General features: G+C 48.1%; 1 protein-coding gene across 1 annotated transcript in view; it reads left to right on the forward strand.

Annotated features, from left to right (window-relative positions):
* STK31 (serine/threonine kinase 31) overlaps positions 1-21,317 on the forward strand; it is a 160,961-nt gene that overhangs the window by 37,410 nt on the left and 102,234 nt on the right. Inside the window, exons 6-7 of the mRNA XM_069729864.1 lie at positions 10,545-10,694; positions 11,212-11,546. Of these exons, the coding sequence (XP_069585965.1) occupies positions 10,545-10,694; positions 11,212-11,546 (485 nt within the window). The remainder of the gene's footprint in view (positions 1-10,544; positions 10,695-11,211; positions 11,547-21,317) is intronic.

The raw sequence follows: 21,317 nt of genomic DNA on the forward strand, positions 1-21,317 counted from the left end.
ACGTACCAATTTGAAAGGAATCTATCCTGTGAATAATTACTGCAATATCCCTTTTAAACCCGATAGTATAAGTGTTGTCTACTGCTCTGACAACCCCTTTCCAATTTCTATATTCCCCGTATAACATAAAATCAGCTATACTCTCTTCCGCTGCGGGCGCAGTTCCAGCGATGTGTGTGCCTCCTGGGGTCTGTGTGACACGAGTAAGAGCCATGTGACTAGTATCTCTACCCTTTTAGTATCTGGTGAAGTATCACCTGTCACATTTAAAAGAAGGTCACAAAATAGGATTGGTTAAGGACGTCAATAATAATGTGTAGTAACCAAGCTTGAGTAACCCTGGTGTGAGTTTAGCTGCAAACTAGTCATGGTCTCCTGACTGTTGGCATTGATGTTTTGTCCACCATGCCTGGCAGGAGGACTTCTGTCATGGTGTGCACAATGTCATCACGTTCAATTTACCACTAGTAATCACTGCTGCAGTGCTGCCCAGACCATCAGTTTGAGTATGAGTGGTGGCCGTTTTATTAGCACAACTTCTCCCTCCTTATAAATGCAGAGATTTGTGAAGGGACATCTAGAAATTTTGGATATCAATTCTCTTTAGCACCTTTTAAAAATATTTTTTTTAAAGTGACAAAGCCATTGAAAAATAACCATATATTAATGAATCTAAATTTAGCCACTTGGTAGCTTCCTAAATTCCCATGATGGGTGCTGATTTTTAAAGTAAGCAAATTATATAAGTGCCTGTTTGCCTGTGCAGCACCACTGGTTACTCCCACAGCTTTTCAGTACTGAAGGAAGAAGCGGCCATAACTATGGTACGTTTTGGACATTCACATCGTAAGGCACTTTAATTTGCACATGGGGCACCATTAGCCCCCTATAGTAGGGATTTGGCTATACTGTATGTAAATACTACAACATGCCATACAAGGGCGAAATTATTGATTTCTCTATCGCTTCATTGGGGGACACAGGAAACCATGGGTGTATGCTGCTGCCACTAGGAGGCTGACACTATGCAAATAAAAAGTTAGCTCCTCTTCCGCAGTGTACACCCCACCGACAGGAAATAGGATATTCAGTTTAGCTTAGTGTCAGTAGGAGGTGGACACAGGTCTTTCATTAGACCCATATCTACCTCAGTGTGCGTCGCTCCTTTTCAGGTACGGAGTGATACAGTGTGAACGGTCACTACTGTACTCCCACAAAGAGACTGAGTATGGCGTGTACTGCCACCCCGTATCCTCGGCAGGACCCCAGCCCCTAACACAGAAGTGTGTTGAGGCGATCTGATTGTCGGTCCTGCCTCCGTCTCCCACCCACTCGCCCACCAGAGCCTGTCTGTGTGAGGAGACGCGGATGTCCCACAACGCTGGATTATCGGACGTCCGACCTTTCTTGGATGGGGAGGCACTTTCTCTCTTCCCCTAGGTGCGGCGAAGAAGGAAAGAAGATAAGATCAAACAAGAAAGAAGATCAATTTTTCCTTTATTTTAATAGTGACCACGCCGCTCCCCCCATTCTCCGGTGGTCATCAGAAGTAATCTAGGTTCCTGCTTCTCCCAGGCCTAGCTGCAGAATTGGGCATTAGGGACCTTTCCCCCCTTAAACTTTGGAAATATTGGGGGCTCCAGGCATTCTTTTGCGGAGTTTTTAGATCCTGCGTGCCGCTCCCCCATGCTCCGGCGGTCACCCGCAGTAATCTAGGTCCCGGCTTCACTCGGGCCTAGCTGCAGCGCTGGCTCTGCCCCCTTCTTCCTGCTCTTCAGGCAGGTTTTTTCCCGCCCGTTGCTCAGTTCCTCCTGGCCTGTGTAGCTTGGCACACCCGGCCTGTTGTAGCCCCACCCCCCTCAGCTTCATCTCTCTGCCTCTGAGCCGGCGCCATCTTAGACCCGACGCTTGGCTCTGCCCCTCTTCCAGGCCTGTCAGTCTCCTTGTACAGAGTGGGGTTTTTCAGTGTGCATCCCTGTAACGCGCGCTTTTAGGCTGTGACACGTTGCAGATTTTCCACGTTTTTTTTTCGCTATACGCTATACAAATGCAAAAAAACGCATACATTATGTATCCCATCATTTAGAATGCATTCCGCAATTTTTGTGCACATGATGCGTTTTTTTCCACGAAAAAAAGCACATTGCAGTTACAAAACGCAGCATGTTTGTTAATTTTGCTGATTTTTTTTTTTTGCAGATTTCCCACTATTTTATTTCATTGGGAACATCTGGAAAAATCCACAAAATAAAACGCACCAAAAACGCGGTAAAAACGCATGCAGATTTCTTGCAGAAAATGTCCGGTTTTGCTCAGGAAATTTCTGCAAGAAATCCTGAACGTGTGCATATAGCCTTACCCTCCGGAGCCAGGGCATCCTCTCACGGCTGCCATTTTCTGCCTCCTGGGACCAAATAGTGCCTTTCCTGTGGGATCTTCCTCTTCCAGCTGTCCTGCAGCCTGGAAGCTGAAAACGGGACAACTACTGTGAGTAGCTGCGCTACAGAATTACCTCTGTATCTTCTCTCTAAGCTTCTGGCACCTGCTAGTGCACTAGCCAGGCACAGCGAAATAGTGCTGTCCCTCAGTTTTCTCTGCAGGCTCAAGGGTGAGAGTAGCCATCAACCTAATGGTGCTGGCGTAATAAATGCTCTTCAGCAGTGCAGTGACTGGAGTATAAAATGCTCTAGAGCAGGAAAATGCAGTCACTGGTGTATTAAGTGCTTTTCAGCCGTGCAGTCACTGGTGTATTACGTGCCCTTCAGCCATGCAGTGATGGGTGTAATAAATGCTCTAGCGCAGTGCAGTCACTGGTGCATTAAGTGCTCTTGAGCCGTGCAGTCAGCAGCATTGGGTAAGGCGGTGCTCCCCACGCTGCCGTCATCTGTATCACTGCCTGCTCTGCGCCCTCCACAGGGAGATGGGCGTTATAAATCCTACCGTACGCTGTTTGCTCTGAAGAATGTTTGACTTGCACGTTTTCCACTACATCACACTTCTGTTGTGTTTTTCCCCTATTATTTTTCTGTGCCTTGGTTTCAGCAGAGCAAGGTTCAGCCATTACTCTAAACACAAAGATTCTAGAGCTCTGGCATACAGCAGAGAGGGGAGCTGCTCCTTCTCCTTCACTACTGTAGTGTTGGGACCAACCTCCAGCTAGGTAAAGTCTGTATTCTCCAGCATGGCCTGCTGTGGCTCAGTGGACAAAGACGCTGAACACAAATCACAGGCCCAAGGGTCTGAACCCAAGCGCACAACAGAGAGTAGAGTTTAGTCTCCCTCTGGTTCCAGGCCTACTGTTCTTCCCTCAGGAGAGAAGATTGGGACAGACTTCGTGGTGCGGCTTACTACACATGCGATAGTTATTCTGCCTAATGCCGTCAGGTACCCAGACCTAGACCGCAACACAAAATCTGCTCTCTCCCATACCCTTCTCCAAGGGTTCTCTCCATGCTGATTAAGTCCCAGGATACTGAGAGCCGATCGTAGCAGCACTCTATCCGCCATCCAGTTTCCACAAGCACCGCCTTCCAGGTACAGTACGGTATTTTGAAACTGTCGTATTTTCACCAGACGTGTCTTGGATTGACCACTGCAGTGGTACTCGCGTTCTGTACTGTATTCAGGTAAGTCAGATGTACTCTCCTTCACGCTCCTTGCGTTCGATTGCAGCAGTACTCCATCCGCTATCCAGGATTTAGATGCGTCATCTTCCAGACTCATTTAGTCAATGCCTACCTTCCTTCCAGTGGTTTAGATGTGCCTGAGGTCGATTGCTGCTTTGGTCCTGCTCTTCTGCCCCAGAGTCATGTGAGTCATAAACGTACTCTATCACGTACCTCCGGGTCTTTTGCAGCATCTGGCTATGCTCCCCTTTAGTCACCGCTCAGAGAGAGGTGCCTGGTATTCATCACTTCTGGATGACTGCCGCAGCGGTTACAGTCCGCTTTCTGGTGAGTCAGAGGTGCACCTTCTGCCGCGTGTTTCATGGCCAATAACATCTGTAGTCTATTAACCGCTAAACAGAAATTCTACCACAGGATGGATCTCAGTACCACAGGGTGGATCTCAGCGGCAGCATAAGTGGCCAGTCTACTTTTAGGTAGGTAGGACACGCTGGTGTCAGGTACCGGATGGTCGCAGTTCTTTCTTCAGCCATGCACTGGGCCTTAATTGCATGTTGCTCCTCAGTGGCCTTTCCACACCATCTGGTTATTTGGGCCTACCACTAACTATCCAGTAGGTCAGTTGCAATGCTGTTCTCAGGCTATCTGCACTATCCAGTGCGTTACTCCATCATAAATGATTTACAGTTTATACGTTCTGGCTGTCTCTTACGGAGTCAGAGCCCATATAATATCTTGACTCTCATGATTGTTCACTGCACTATCCAAGGGGTGTTTGAGTTACCTCAATACCAGAGCTCGCTATTCAATTGTCAGTACTTACCTCTTCTTTCTTACAGACATTGGATAAAGCCTCAAGCAGCTCCGGGATTTTATTGCCGACTGTGGCAGGAACAGATTCTCCCGTCTTGGACAGGAATTGGATCTTACTCTGAGCAAGCATCGTCCAGTGTAGAAAGCTGCTCCAGGCCTGGATCCAAAGAAGAGTTTTGTAATAACACATTCCTTCAGCAGGATTTGTATCTTTTTCACTGTTATCCTCGTTTGTGTGATGTCTTATACTTGGGTAAGTTGATCCACACACTGCAGTCCTCTCTCCGTTCCAGAGGGTCCGGGACGGATAGGTTCTCCCATGTCACCATAGGGAAGGATCTTCCCTTTTGTTAGTCAAGTTTTCTTCTGAGGCCTATGTACACCTTCCTAGGGCCCACTTCCCATGGAGTTGACATACTCCTGGTTTATCATGGACTTTCCTCCTTTGACTGCTCATATATATATATATATATATATTTGAACCTGAAGGGAACTGACGGTAACTGGCCAGTCACTGTAAACAATGTTTCTGTTTGTTTTCACATTCACCCCTATAATCCTTCACTTTCTGCTACCTCCCCTAACCCCTACTCCTAGTAAGGAACTGTTCATCTCCTCTTCAATCCTCCTCATCCACCTCACCTCCTCCACAGAACTGTTCCTTAACATACAATCTTCTGTCTCCAAGCACAGACAGCCACCTCATGCCCTCTCCTGCTCCCACTTGCTAACATTTTCTCTGCTCCTTCTTACTGCTGGTGATATCTCTCCAAATCCTGGTCCTCCTCACCATATTCCCACAATCATTTCTACCTCCCATCCACGCTCTAGCACAAACTTCCGTAACCTCTCTAACCTTATACCCATTCGCCCAGCCCCCGCCTCCCCTGTCCCACTAACAGGAGCTCTGTGGAACGCTCGCTCTGTCTGCAACAAGCTCTCCTACATCCATGATCTCTTTGTTACTACCAAACTTTCCTTCCTCGCCATCACCGAAACCTGGCTCACCCCTTCTGACACAGTCTCCCCTGCTGCACTCTCTTACGGTGGCTTCCACCTTTCCCACACACCCCGCCCCAGCAGCAAGCATGGCGGAGGAGTTGGTTTTCTCCTGTCAGATAACTGCTCCTTCACCCCAATCCCACTGCCACCCTCTGTTACCCTACCTTCCTTTGAGGTGCACTCTATGCGCATCTACTCTCCCACCAACCTCCAATTGGCTGTCATTTACCACCCCCCAGGGCCAGCCACCACCTTCTTTGACCACCTGGCTACTTCATTTCCTTTCTGCGGACATCCCCACTATCATCATGGGTGACTTCAACATCCCCATTGACACTTCCCTCTCAGCTGCCACTAAACTTCTAACTCTCACTTCCTCCTTCGGCCTCACTCAATGGTCCTCTGCAGCCACCCACAAAGATGGTCACACACTGGACCTCATCTTCACCCGCCTCTGCTCTCTATCTAACCTCTCTAACTCACCTCTTCCACTCTCTGACCACAACTTTCTCACATTCTCATCTCTCTCCACTCCATGTCTACAATCCCTACCCCACAAACTTTCACACCCTCGCAGAAATCTTAAACATCTTGACCTACATTCATTCTCTGAATCCCTCCTCCCCCTCACAGGCATAAGTTCCTTACACAATGCGGATGACGCTGCTGCTCTATATAACACCACAATAGCTGCAGCTTTGGAATCTGCTGCCCCACTTACACATACCAAAGCTCGCAAAATCAACAGACAGCCCTGGCACACCAGCCTGACCAAAGACCTGAGGCGAGCTTCCAGGGCTGCTGAGCGCAGATGGAAAAGATCCCACTCCAACGAGCACTTCATCGCATTCAAACAGTCCCTCACTACTTTCAAGACCACACTCGCCACAACTAAACAAACGTACTTCTCATCTCTCATATCCTCTCTCTCTCACAACCCTAAACAGTTATTCAACACCTTCAATTCTCTCCTCCGTCCCCCAGCACCTCCTCCCTCCCCACTTATATCCGCTGAAGACTTTGCCTCATTTTTCAAGCAGAAGATTGATAGCATTAGAGACAGTTTTGGTCAACAACCCCCAGAGCCCTTCCTCCCGATTTCCCAGCCCTCCACCTCCAAAACCAACTTCTCCACCATTACAGAAGATCGACTCTCCACTCTACTCTCAAGATCGCATCTCACCACCTGTGCACTTGACCCACTCCCATCCCACCTCATCCCAAACCTCACAACAGTCTTCATCCCAACCCTAACCCATCTCTTCAACCTATCACTAACAACTCGTGTTTTCCCCTCAAGCTTTAAACATGCCTCCATTACACCTATCCTCAAAAAGCCTTCTCTTGACCCATCCTCTGTATCTAGCTATCGCCCTATATCACTTCTCCCCTATGCCTCCAAACTACTGGAACAACACGTTTACCTTGAACTGTCCTCCCATCTCTCTTCTTGCTCCCTCTTTGACCGCCTACAATCTGGCTTCCGGTCACACCATTCCACCGAAACTGCCCTAACTAAAGTCACCAATGACCTCTTAACCGCCAAGAGCAAGCGACACTACTCTATCCTCCTCCTCGACCTGTCTGCTGCCTTTGACACAGTGGACCATTCCCTATTATTACAAACCCTCTCATCCCTTGGCATTGCAGACTTGGCCCTATCCTGGATCTCATCATACCTAACAGACAGGACATTCAGCGTCTCCCACTCACACACCACCTCCTCACCTCGCCCCCTATCTGTCGGAGTCCCACAAGGTTCAGTTCTTGGGCCCTTGCTCTTCTCCATTTACACCTTTGGCCTGGGACAGCTCATAGAATCTCATGGCTTTCAGTATCACCTCTACGCTGACGACACACAGATCTACATCTCTGGACCAGATATCACCTCCCTTCTAACCAGAATCCCTCAATGTCTGTCTGCTATTTCATCCTTCTTCTCCACTAGATTTCTAAAGCTTAACATGGACAAAACAGAATTCATCATCTTTCCCCCATCTCACGCGACCCCCCCAACGAACCTATCCATTACAGTAAATGGCTGCCCACTCTCCCCAGTCCCACAAGCCCGCTGCCTCGGGGTAATCCTTGACGCTGATCTCTCCTTCAAACCACATATCCAAGCCCTTTCCACTTCCTGCCGCTTTCAACTCAAAAATATTTCACGAATCCGTTCATTCCTCAACCATGAATCTGCAAAAACCCTAGTCCATGCCCTCATCATCTCTCGCCTTGACTACTGCAACCTCCTGCTCTGTGGCCTCCCCTCTAACACTCTCGCACCCCTCCAATCTATTCTAAACTCTGCTGCCCGACTAATCCACCTGTCCCCCCGCTATTCCCCGGCCTCTCCCCTCTGTCAATCCCTTCACTGGCTCCCCATTGCCCAGAGACTCCACTACAAAACCCTTACCATGATGTACAAAGCCATCCACAACCTGTGTCCTCCATACATCTGTGACCTCGTCTCCCGGTACTTACCTACCCGCAACCTCCGATCCTCACAAGATCTCCTACTCTACTCCCCTATTATCTCCTCTTCCCACAATCGTATAAAAAGATTTCTCTCGCGTATCACCCCTACTCTGGAACCCTCTACCACAACACATCAGACTCTCGCCTACCATCGAAACCTTCAAAAAGAACCTGAAGACCCACCTCTTCAGACAAGCCTACAACCTGCAGTAACCACCTATCGCCCAAACCGCTGCATGACCAGCTCTACCCTCACCTACTGTATTCTCACCCATCCCTTGTAGATTGTGAGCCTTCGCAGGCAGGGTCCTCATTCCTCCTGTACCAGTTATGACTTGTATTGTTTAAGATTATTGTACTTGTTTTTATTATGTATACCCCTCCTCACATGTAAAGCGCCATGGAATAAATGGCGCTATAACAATAAATAATAATAATAATAATAATATTCTATTGTGCCTCCCAATGCCCATCTAGACAACGTTTTCCATAGTCCCTTATAACAATCTTCATCCCTATACGCTTAAGTTTAGCTTCCTGATTGATCTGAGTCTGCAAAGTCGTCCGGTAGTCTACTTTATATCTGCTTAGACGGGGAAGAGGTTGTCTCTTCAAACGGTTCTCCTTTTCTGAGCCGTTTTGTTGATGTAACAGGGCCTACATCGCTGGGTTGAGACCCAGGGTTCCACCCGAGGTCCCCTTCAGTACGTCTTCAGCGTTTTCCCCTCTAGCAGGTTCGCAGTACCCTACTCTCAAATCTTTCTTTGTCAATTCAATTTAATTGTCTTTCCTTGTCATTTTCTCGGAATCCTTAGTCCAGCCGTTTCCAAAGAGGGAAGCCTCACGGTTTCCTATATTCCCTCTCTCCTGAGCTCACTGCGAACTGGATCACTTCTCCATCTATGGACCCTCCGGTTTCCAGATTTTCCACCGATACAGTCCTCCTCTCCCAGAGAGAGCATCACTCAAGCATACCAACGGCAGACTAATTGTCCTTGGCAAGGTCAACCTTGAAATGTCCACCGTTACATTGTGCCCTGCCTTTGTCTCCACCTGGGCAGGAAAGTTTATAGAAGCATGGGCTAAGCGGCTCCATCTGTGCTTTCTTTCTGAAGTCTGATCGGAGGAAATGCCTGTCCTTGCGGACCAACTTACTCTTGCAGGGAAGTACATGGTATCTGCCTCCTCGGATGCCCCTGCTACTTTGACATCCAGCAATATCGTGGCCTTCTGATGGACCATTTCACTTAAGGCGTGGCAGGCGAATTTATCCTCATAGAAGTTCCTCACCAACTTGTCTTTCCAAGGTTCCCGTTGGTTTTACTCCAAGTTGAACCAAATTATTAAGGAGGTCACCGGAGGGACAAGCTCTCTTCTTCCTCAGACTAACCCTCGTCGTTCTGGTGTTTTTTTTCTTCTCTTTTTCCCTCAGCGTGACTCGACGATCCTTGTCTTTCAGGATGAAATCTCTTCGTTCAGTAATTGGTTCCTGGGAACCACATGTGTATTTCCTTTGTCCTATGGAAGCCTTTATCCAGGTCCTCATTTCTTCAGGACATCGGAGATTCCTGCTTTTTGCGAGGGGCGGGTCCATTTTCATTTTATAGCTTTCCCTTCGTGCTCTCAACCATTCCCATAGTCTCGCAGAGTCTGTGGCTGCAGTTTTCCATGTTCTGTGGATCACAGGATCAGTGCATCACAGGTTCAGTGCTCTTCCCTTCCCTTACCTTGCCGAGGTTCTCTATGGCTCTGTCCATCATTCTTGATCCCCTTCCTTTTGTCCGGCTCGGACTCATCCTTCGTAGCGTTCTCTCATCAGGCTACCTGGCCAGGGCGACGTGCTTCTATCCAGCTAAGGTGAACCCCCCTTCAGTATACAAGCTCGGCGTAGAGAGGCCCTCTGGCCTCCAGGTCAACAAATGCTCTCTAAATCCGGTCAACAATTTTTAGGTTTTCCAGGTCAGAGCAGAGCTCCTTTATCCGGGTTTAAGGCGCACTCTACCAGGGCAGTGGGCGCCTCCTGGCATTACACCTAGGACCTCCGCCCTGCACTTCTACAAAGTGATGATCTGTCCTCCACATGTTCGCAAAAATAAGAAAAAAAAAATTCAGAGTCCATGTCTGGCTTCGGCGTATGCCAGCTTAGGTAGTAAAACCTTGCAGGCGACAGTGGTGATTTTCTCCGATCTGATTGGAGTTTACTGCTGTTCCCTCCCCACGGACTGCTTTGGGACGTCCCATGGTTTCCTGTGTCCCCCAATGAAGCGATAGAGAAAACAGGATTTTTGGTTGCTTACCGTAAAATCTGTTTCTCGGAGCCTTCATTGGGGGACACAGCACCCTCCCAGGTTAAACAGCTCTATTTATTGTGTTATATTGTTAAAGTTTGAGTTTCCTTCCTCTTTTACATGTTGCTTCTCCTACTGCTTTCTCACTAACTGAATATCCTACTTCCTGTTGGTGGGGTGTAGAATGCAGAGGAGGAGCTAACTTTTTATTTGCATAATGTCAGCCTCCTAGTGGCAGCAGCATACACCCATGGTTTCCTGTGTCCCCCTGTGATGGCTCCGAGAAACAGATTTTACGGTAAATAATCAAAAATCCTGTTTTTATTTTTTATTTCTGTAGTGTTCTGTCACTTATATTGACTATGGAAACTCCGAGGTTTTAGCTACATCCAGCATTGTTGAGCTTCCAGAGGAATTACAAGTACCACCTATTGCTCAGAAATATAGATTTTGGGGGCTTCAGCTTCAGAACACTTCAGATATTGAACAGGTGAGATAGTTACTGCCACTTGTCATGTCATAACCTCTGGTGTGATAGAACTCAGTTTTTTTCTTTAAGTAAAGTTTTCTATATGTAACTTAAAGACCTTTTAATGGATTTTTAACATGTATGTTGAGCACCTCCTCCAGTTGCCGCTGCCCTGGCATCTTTATTACCGGGTGGGTATAGCATTGTAAATGAGGGGCACAGAAGAAAAGGGAAAAAAACATTCCAGAATACTTAGAACAGGTGCTTAAGTTAAGTAATCCAGTGAAAGATTTTCTTTAATTTATCGTGTTTCCTATTGGACACACACACACACACACACACAAACATAACAATATACAGTATTTAGGGCGGGTGTGCATGGAGCTCCATTTACAGGTGAGTAAAGTGAGCGTAATAAAAGGCTGAGATGTTATCTTACCACATTCCCTAAAATGTTTCACAATACTAAAATCTTATTAATATGCAGTGAACTGGTTGCAGTGTTGCTTTACACGTTTTTTCTTTTTCTACTTGTCAGGGCTTAAAATTTTTAACCCAACTTGTATGTGACAAACAAATATCTGTGCAGCAAAAGGCAATCTACAAAGATGGCACTGTTGTTGTCCAGGTGTCACATGATGATCTGGATGTAGGAGAAGAAGTGTCTAAAAAGGGTTTTGCAGTGAGGTGTAAACTAAGTGGCTCTCCAAACGGTGCTCTGGAAACAAAGGATGCGCCGTTGCACTTTCCATGGCAATCAAGAAACATGGAAAGACCTCGCATGCGTGAGCCAAAAGCTTTACCCATGTTCCCCCGATGTGTCAGCGACGCACCCAAGGAACATTTTGGAGTGAACAATTTTGAAGCCCCAAGGTAGGTGCACTTTTTTGTCGGCTGGTTGTTGTTGTTTTTTTTCTTTTTCATTTTTAAAATCCCTGCTCTTCTTTCTCTGACATACGTGTGTGTGGTGCTCCTGAGAGAAACTTGAAAATGGTGCCGACATAGTAGCAGCTATAGGTGTCTAGCTGTGATCCGATAGCTGCTACTGCACATGCGCCATCTGACTGGAGAAAAAAAAATCCTCATCCAAGATGGCGCTGTCCGTGCCTGAGCAGCAGCAGCTCTCGGATCACAGCGATAAACGCCGAGAGCTGCTACTGTGCAGGTGCGGGCAGCGCCATCTTGGAGGAGCAATTTTTTTTTTCTTCAGTAAGATGGCACCGCCAGCGCATACGCAGTAGCAGCTATCGGATCACGAATACACTGATAGCTGCTACAGTGCGGGCGGCACCATTTTCAAATTGTTTTTCTCCTGCGCCTCATTGGGGGACACAAGACCATGGGTGTTATGCTGCGGCCACTAGGAAGACACTAAGTGAACACAGAAAGGAAGATTAACTCCTCCTCTGCAGTATACACCCTCTCTCTGGCTGAGGTTCAACCAGTTCTCGCTTAGTGTCTGTAGGAGGCACTTGGGTCTGTTTCAGACCCCAACATTTTTATTTTTTTTTTTCCTTTTTTTCTGTAAATCTTTATTTTTTAATTAATGGAGTGAAGGGGTTGACGGATTCCTTTCAAGGGTCCGTTCTCCCCCGATCCATCAACAGGCGAGAACGCGAAGTATGTCTCCCTGTACCCTCTCCTGCGACGACTGGGGTACTCCTAATCTCACCCTAGGACGACGGTTCCTTCATGGTCCTGATCTCCCCACCCCTGAAAGACGGCGAGCACATGGAGTTTTTCCCATTCATGTTCCTCTCCGGGGCCGAGAAAAACCACAGCTGGATGGACAGAGGCCCCCACCTATTGGCATTACTACAGCCCCATGATCGCTGGGGAAGATGGACAGAGGGTCCTCTCCATCCCCCGCTATAGGGAGACTGGATTGAGCTCATACCCTTAGAATTACAGGAGGTGCTGCACAGCTCTGGCTCTGCTACATCCCCTCTGTGAATGAGCCCCCTTGCGCTTCCCTGCGAGAGGATGGTGCGTGTCCTGGTCCCTGGGGAGAGGAGCCGCTGGCTTGGTGCCAGTGGCAGTTGACCGGTGTATCATCGCGGCCCCCTTCTTTCTCAGCCGGCAGGCCCCAGAAATTTAGTCCCTGGCTTTTAGCCGGATTACGCTGCAATTTACATGGCGCCGGAGCTCCGCCCACGTTCCTGGCGCTTCTCGTCCTGAACGAGAGGCACCCTGCTACTCTCGGGGGCAATGTTTTTTTCCGGCATCTGCGGTGGGATCACGCTGATTGACAGCCCCTCAACGCGACAGGACCACTGAACTTCTTTGTGCTTCTTTCAGACTACCGAATCCTTCCTCGGGGACACAGGCACAGGACCCTGGGTAAGCTGCATCAGCCTCTGGAAGAGAGCTTAACCCTTTCTCTGCACCTATAGCGCATACTCTGCCTTTAACTTTAAGACACACACACTATGTCTGAATCTAAGTAGACCAAACGGGTTAACAAAAAAGTGTTTTTTTTACCTCATGTGCCACTTGCAATACTACTTTTCCACGTGCACACAGTACTTCGTTATGCACGGATTGTGACCCGGCCTGTGTGCAACTGCCTTCCGTCGCCACTGACCCTGCTGAGCCTAGTCCCCCTGAGTGGGCCGCTTCCCTGTCACGATCTATGGCTTCCCTGGCCAAAGCAATACAGGTCCTTCTCAAAAAATTAGCATATAGTGTTAAATTTCATTATTTACCATAATGTAATGATTACAATTAAACTTTCATATATTATAGATTCATTATCCACCAACTGAAATTTGTCAGGTCTTTTATTGTTTTAATACTGATGATTTTGGCATACAACTCCTGATAACCCAAAAAACCTGTCTCAATAAATTAGCATATCAAGAAAAGGTTCTCTAAACGACCTATTACCCTAATCTTCTGAACCAACTAATTAACTTTAAACACATGCAAAAGATACCTGAGGCTTTTATAAACTCCCTGCCTGGTTCATTACTCAAAACCCCCATCATGGGTAAGACTAGCGACCTGACAGATGTCAAGAAGGCCATCATTGACACCCTCAAGCAAGAGGGTAAGACCCAGAAAGAAATTTCTCAACAAATAGGCTGTTCCCAGAGTGCTGTATCAAGGCACCTCAATGGTAAGTCTGTTGGAAGGAAACAATGTGGCAGAAAATGCTGTACAACGAGAAGAGGAGACCGGACCCTGAGGAAGATTGTGGAGAAGGACCGATTCCAGACCTTGGGGAACCTGAGGAAGCAGTGGACTGAGTCTGGTGTGGAAACATCCAGAGCCACCGTGCACAGGCGTGTGCAGGAAATGGGCTACAGGTGTCGCATTCCCCAGGTAAAGCCACTTTTGAACCATAAACAGCGGCAGAAGCGCCTGACCTGGGCTACAGAGAAGCAGCACTGGACTGTTGCTAAGTGGTCCCAAGTACTTTTTTCTGATGAAAGCAAATTTTGCATGTCATTCGGAAATCAAGGTGCCAGAGTCTGGAGGAAGACTGGGGAGAAGGAAATGCCAAAATGCCTGAAGTCCAGTGTCAAGTACCCACAGTCAGTGATGGTGTGGGGTGCCATGTCAGCTGCTGGTGTTGGTCCACTGTGTTTCATCAAGGACAGGGTCAATGCTTTATGGTGATGAAGATTTCATTTTTTCAGCACGACCTGGCACCTGCTCACAGTGCCAAAACCACTGGTAAATGGTTTACTGACCATGGTATTACTGTGCTCAATTGGCCTGCCAACTCTCCTGACCTGAACCCCATAGAGAATCTGTGGGATATTGTGAAGAGAAAGTTGAGACACGCAAGACCCAACACTCTGGATGAGCTTAAGGCCGCTATTGAAGCATCCTGGGCCTCCATAACATCTCAGCAGTGTCACAGGCTGATTGCCTCCATGCCACGCCGCATTGAAGCAGTCATTTCTGCCAAAGGATTCCCGACCAAGTATTGAGTGCATAACTGAACATTATTATTTGATGGTTTTTTTGTTTGTTATTAAAAAACACTTTTATTTGATTGGATGGGTGAAATATGCTAATTTATTGAGACAGGTTTTTTGGGTTATCAGGAGTTGTATGCCAAAATCATCAGTATTAAAACAATAAAAGACCTGACAAATTTCAGTTGGTGGATAAGGAATCTATAATATATGAAAGTTTAATTGTAATCATTACATTATGGTAAATAATGAAATTTAACACTATATGCTAATTTTTTGAGAAGGACCTGTAGACTCTCTCCGGGGACCCTCCCTAAGTCAGAAAGTCTTTGTCGACCGCGGTGGACTCTGGCGACGGTATGGAACCGTCCACCAGCAGGGGGCGTACTCAGTCACAGAGTGCTTAGGTCTCCAGAAAAAGGACCCATGTCGCGTCCCCTGATCATGCTCGTTCTTCGGCATCTGCGAGCTGAATTTCTCGCTCCCCTTCTCCTGAGGGTCGCATCGCACACGACTCTGAATACGAGTCTGATGCTTCGTTTTAATCCAGGATTCCTCGAGGTGGTCAACAAGACCCTGATGGTGGACGAGGAATCCATATCCACTCCAGAACACATGGTGCCTTTTAAGAAGACTAAACGCGTCCAAAAAATATTTGCCAATCATCCTGAGTTTAATGACATTGTGCAGAAACACAGGAACCGCCCAGATAAACGGTTCACGGGTCAAATGCCTATTGAGTCCAAATATCCTTTTGCTCCGGATCTAATGAAGGATTGGCTCTAGTCCCCTTCAGTGGATCCTGCCATATCGCGTCTCGCATCCAAAACACTCCTATCTTTGTCTGACGGTGCTTCAGTCAAAAACCCTACTGACTGTCAAATTGACTACCTGGCTCGCTCTGTCTTCGAGGCTTCAGGAGCAGCACTCTTTCCATCCTTCGCCGCGACTTGTGTGGCTAAAGCAATGGTTGCTTGTGCAGAGGTGTTAACTGAAACCATCCACAACAGCAATCTTTCCCCCCCCCCCCCCCCCGGAGGCGGCCAAACTCGCTAGACAGATAGCTCAAGCCGGGGACTTCATATGCTTCGATAGATGCGGCCAATTGCGCTGCACAGGCAACTGCAAATGCAGTCTCCATCAGAAGGGCCCTGTGGCTCTGAGATTGGTGAGCAGATTCTGCTTCCAAAAAATCGTTGACTTCTCTGCTTTACCAAGCTGGTCGTTTTATTTGGAGAGAAACTGTAGCAAATTATTTCTGACGCTACCGGAGAAAAGAGTAAATTTCTTCTTCAACAAAGGCCTACCCGGCCGTTTTGGAATTAACAACAGCTTCGGTTCCGGCCTTTTCGCAACAACTCCAGTTGGTCTTTTACAACCTTCTCTTCTGGATCAGGACGAGCTCCGCGTGGAGACAAGAGGTTCCCAGGTCTCATACAGACCTAACTGTACCTGGGAATCCAGACCGAGGTCATCTGGCTCTAAGGGAACCAGATCCCTTAGATCTTCTACACAATGACTCGTCGCAACATCCAGCAGACATCGACAAAGTAGGCGGTCACTTACTTTCGTTCCTTCAAGCCTGGCTCTCGGTTATTCACGACGAGTGGGTCAGAGAGCTGGTGCCCTCCGGGTACAAAATGAGTTTTCTTCTCCCGCGACATGTTTTTTCCAGTCTTCGCCTCACAAAACAGGCCGTACAGGCGCTACGAAGGGACAGTCATTAATCCGGTCCCTCAGGACCAAAGGTTCAGGGGGATTTACTCGAACCTATTGTGGTTCCAAAGAAGGACGGATCACTGCGGCCTATACTGGACCTAAAGCTGTTAAACAACTTTGTCAAGGTTCGACGCTTCAGAATGTAATCTCTCTGTTCTGTCATCGCATCCATGGAAAAAGGATAGTTCCTAGCATCCATAAACATCAAGGATGCTTACTAGTGATGAGCGAGTATACTCGTTGCTCGGGTGGTCTCTGAGTATTTGTTAGTGTTTGGAGATTTAGTTTTCATCGCCACAGCTGAATGATTTACAGCTATTAGCCAGCCTGAGTACTTGTGGGGGTTGCCTGGTTGCTAGGAAATCTCCACGTGTAATCAAGCTGGCTAGTAGCTGTAAATCATTCAGCTGAGGCGATGAAAACTAAATTTCCGAACACTAACAAATACTTGGAGACCACCCGAGCGTGCTCTGGAAAACCCGAGCAACGAGTACACTCACTCATCACTAATGCTTACCTTCACATCCCAATTTTTCTTTTTCATCAAAAGTTCCTACGCTTCGCGTATCGCAAGGAACACTTCTAGTTTGTCGCCCTTCCCTTTGATCTTGCTATCGCCCTCAGAGTCTACACCAAGGTCATGGCAGCTGTCATGACCATTCTTCACGCTTTGGGAGTGGTGGTACTTGCGTATCTGGATGACCTACTGATCAAAGGCCCATCCCATCCAGCTTGCGAGGAGTCAGTCGGTATCACGGTGGATACTCTTTCTCGCCTGGGCTGGAAAATAAACTTCGAAAAAGTCATCTTCGGTACCGGCTCAATGAATTTCCATCTTGGGAATGATCCTGGACACTTCCCACGGGTTGGCTATTCTCCCTCCAGATAAGGCTTTGGCCTTACAACAAGGAGCACGGAGTCTTTCCCGCCCTGCCCCTTACTCCATTAGTTTCAGCACGGGCGTTATCGGGAAAATGGTAGCAGCGATGGAAGCGGTTCCATTCGCACAGTTCCATCTCTGTCCTTTGCAACATGCGCTGCTGTTGGCCTGGGACAAAAACCGTTTTCTCTCGACCGTCGTTTCCGTCTGTCTCTGCGGGGCAGGCAGACCCTCAGGTGGTGGACTCTGAAGTCCTCCCTGTACAAAGGGAAGTCCTTTCTCCCAGTACACTGGTTAGTGGTGACCACCGACGCCAGCCTTTTGGGCTGGGGTGCAGTTTTCAGCCACCACACGGCACAGGGTCGTTGGTCCACTCGAAAGTCGCGTCTTCCAATCAATATCTTGGAAATACGAGCGATCAGACTTGCTTAACTCAGTTTTCACCATCTCCTCGCAGGTCACCCCATCAGGATCCAATCCGACAACGCCACAGCAGTGGCGTATATCAACCGTCAAGGGGGAACTCGCAGCAGGACGGCCATGCACGAAGTGAGTCACATCCTCCGTTGGGCCAAGAGCAACCATTCGCCCATCTCAGCGATCCACATCCTGGGTGTGAAGAATTGGGCGGCGGACTTTCCCAGTCGCCAGGGCCTCGGCTCGGGAGAGTGTTCTCTTCATCCAGAAGTCTTTCAGCAGATTTGTCGTCGCCGGGGGACTTTGGATGTGGATCTCATAGCCTCAAGGCTAAACAACAAGGTTCCCCAGTTCATTGCCCAATCACTCGATCCACGTGCCGTCGGAGCAGATGCCTTAGTTCTGCCGTGGCATCAATTCCGGCTCCCGTAAATCTTTCCCCCTCTCCCCTTGCTCCCAAGGGTCATCAAGAAAATCATAGCAGAGGGGGTACCAGTGATCCTTGTCGCGCCGGACTGGCCGTGCCGGGCATGATACGCGGAACTAGTTCAACTGGTTGCCGACGTCCCCTGGCGGCTACCAGATCGCATGGATCTACTCTCACAGGGCCCGATTTACCACCAGAACTCCGGTGCCCTGTCTTTGATGGCGTGGCCATTGAATCCTGGATTTTAGCCCAAGCTGGATTCTCTCCTGAGGTGTTCTCCACCAGTGCTAGGCCGTGTCCATGCGCATTTACCATCGCACCTGGCGAATCTTCTTCTCATGGTGCAACGCCCGTGGACGATCTCCTCTGGTGTTCTCCATTCCTTCCATATTGGAATTTCTCCAATCAGGATTAGAGTCGGGTCTCGCACTTAGTTCGCTCAAAGGACAAGCGTGAGCATGCAAAATTGCCTCCAGATTACCGGTTAAGACGTTCATTCAGGGAGTTTCCCTTGTGACGCCTCCCTATAAAATGCCGTTGGATTCATGGGATCTTTATTTGGTTCTCAGAGTTCTTCAGGAGGCTCCTTTCGAACCACTGCAGGACGTCTCTCTAACCTTTCATTCCTGGAAGGTGTTTTTTCTAGTGGTGATTACGTCAATCAGACGAGTCTCGGAGTTGGCAGCTCTATCCTGCCGACCCCGTTCCTGATCTTTCATCCAGATAAGGCAGTCTTGAGGATTTCCCCCTCTTTCCTACCCAAAGCTGTTTCCTCTTTTCACGTCAATGAGAAGATTGTTTTGCCTTGATTCTGTCCGGCTCCAGTCCATCGTATCGAGAAAGCTATCCACACTGTTGATGTGGTTAGGGCTCTTCGACGGTACATCTCACGGACGGCTCCCTTCCGCAAGTCAGATGTCCTGTTCGGCATAGGAAGGGTCAAGCCACTTCAAAGGCCACACTAGCCAAGTGGATTCGCTTGGCTATTCGTGAATTCTGCCGGGTCAGGAACACTCCTGTCCCAGCAAGGATTAAGGCGCATTCAACTCGATCAGTGGGCGCCTCTTGGGCCATTCAGCACAACAGGTCTGCAAAGCTGCGACTTGGTCCAGCTTGCATACTTTTACAAAGCACTACCATATTCTCTATCTTCTGCAGATGCTGCCCTTGGCAGGAGCATTCTGCAATCGGCAGTACCTCAGCTGTAAGCCAATGATACATGTGGTATTAGGCCTCTTTCACTCTTCCGTTTTTACAATCTGCACAGGATCCGTCAAAATGTTGAAATGACGGATCCTGTGCAGATTGTTAAAAAACGGGTGCACTGGGCCCGTTTTTCTGAGGGACCCGTCGAGGCTATGTGCACCTGTAGTGCATGCGTCTTCGCAACGGTTTTCTGCTGCGAAAACGCATACACAACACAACCCATGTTAAAAAGAAAAAAATCGCAATATTCTCACCTTCCAGCGTCCCGCGCAGCGTTACCGATGCTCTCGGCAGCTGCCGTTCCCAGTAATGCCTTGCGTCACAATGACCTCTGATAACTCAGCGGTCTCGCGAGACCGCAACGTCATCGAGTCATTGTAACGCAAGGCATTACTGGGAACGGCAGCTGCCGGGAGCATCGCGAGCATTAGTAACGCTGTGCGCTGGAAGGTGAGAATATTGCGTTTTTTTATTTTTTTTAATTTTTTTTTTAACATTATATCTTTTTACTATTAATGCTGCAATTGGCAGTATCAATAGAAAAAAAAAAGAGCAAGAGAGAATTTCCCTGACTGGAAATTCTTCGACGCATGCTTAGTTTCAAAACATGGAACCCGTCGCTGGATTCCTGCTTTTGACAGTCAGCGACGGATCCTGCGTCCATAGGCTTCCATTATAGCCAATAGCGGGCAGCGCAGGATCCGTTGCTGAGCGATTTTCCGACTTACAGAAAAAACGTTCCTCTGTGCGTTGTCACCACCCGACTGACAGCAATTTTCCGATGGATCAAGTGCACGACGGATGAAACGGATGGCCATCCGTCACAGTCTGTCGCTAATACAAATCTATGGGGAAAAAAAAAGGATCCAGCAGAAAAATTTGCTGGATCCGTTTTTTAAAAAATCGATGGATTTTGACGGGAGCTAAAAGACGGAAGTGTGAAAGAGGCCTTAGCAGTTATGTTACTCCCCACCCAGTGACTGCTTTAGGATGTCCCATGGTCCTGTGTCCCCCAATAAGGCGTAGGAGAAATAGGGATTTTTGTGTACTCACCGTAAAATCCTTTTCTCCGAGCCGATCATTGGGGGACACAGCACCCACCCTGTTAGCCTATTGGCTTGTTAGTTCTTCGGTTTTGACATAGTTTATTGTCTTTTGTTTAATACTCCTACTGCTTTGCTACCGAAACTGGTTGAATCTCAGCCAGAGAGAGGGTGTATACTGCAGAGAAGGAGTTAATCTTTCTGTGTTCACTTAGTGTTCTCCTAGTGGCAGCAGCATAACACCCATGGTCCTGTGTCCCACAATGATTGGCTCGGAGAAATCCCTATTTTTTTTTCTTTCCCCTAGCTGAATAACATCAAGAAAATTTATTATTAGCACACTAAACATGCGATTATGACACGGCCGGCACCTGCCTGCAGAAGCGTTTTGTTTCTTTTTTCAGTATGTGATGGAATTCATTATGTAAACTAGGGGCAGGTCAGTAAGGGATGAGTGATGTATCAGCAGTCTGCATTATGAATATATAATCAGAGCACCACATACACCAGCCCCGCCTTAGGGCACGAGAATCTCATTAAAGGGAACCTGTCACCCCGTTTTTTCAGATTGAGATAAAAGTACTGTTAAATAGGGCCTGCGCTGTGCGTTACAATAGTGTATGTAGTGTACCCTGATTCCCCACCTATGCTGCGAAATACATTACCAAAGTCGCCGTTTTCGCCTGTCAATCAGGCTGGTCAGGTCGGGTGGGCGTGGTGACATCGCTGTTTCTTCCCCAGCTTTCCGTTGGTGGCGTAGTGGTGTGCGCATGTCCAAGTGCCGAATCCACTGTGCGCAGGTGAAGAAAAAGCGTGCGATCTGTGCTATTACCCTTGTCATCGGTGGGGGTGGCCATCTTCCTGAGGCCGCGCGTGCGCAGATGGAGTGCTCTGCTGCACGGGGCTTCAGGAAAATGGCCGCGGGATGCTGCGCGTGCGCAGATGAAGATCGCGGCGGCCATTTTCCCAAAGCCGAGTTTGCATCTCGGCTTCAGGAAAATGGCCGCCGCGATCTCCATCTGCGCA

The sequence above is a fragment of the Ranitomeya imitator genome, chromosome 6 (assembly GCF_032444005.1).
Source record: "Ranitomeya imitator isolate aRanImi1 chromosome 6, aRanImi1.pri, whole genome shotgun sequence".
NCBI lineage: Eukaryota > Metazoa > Chordata > Amphibia > Anura > Dendrobatidae > Ranitomeya > Ranitomeya imitator.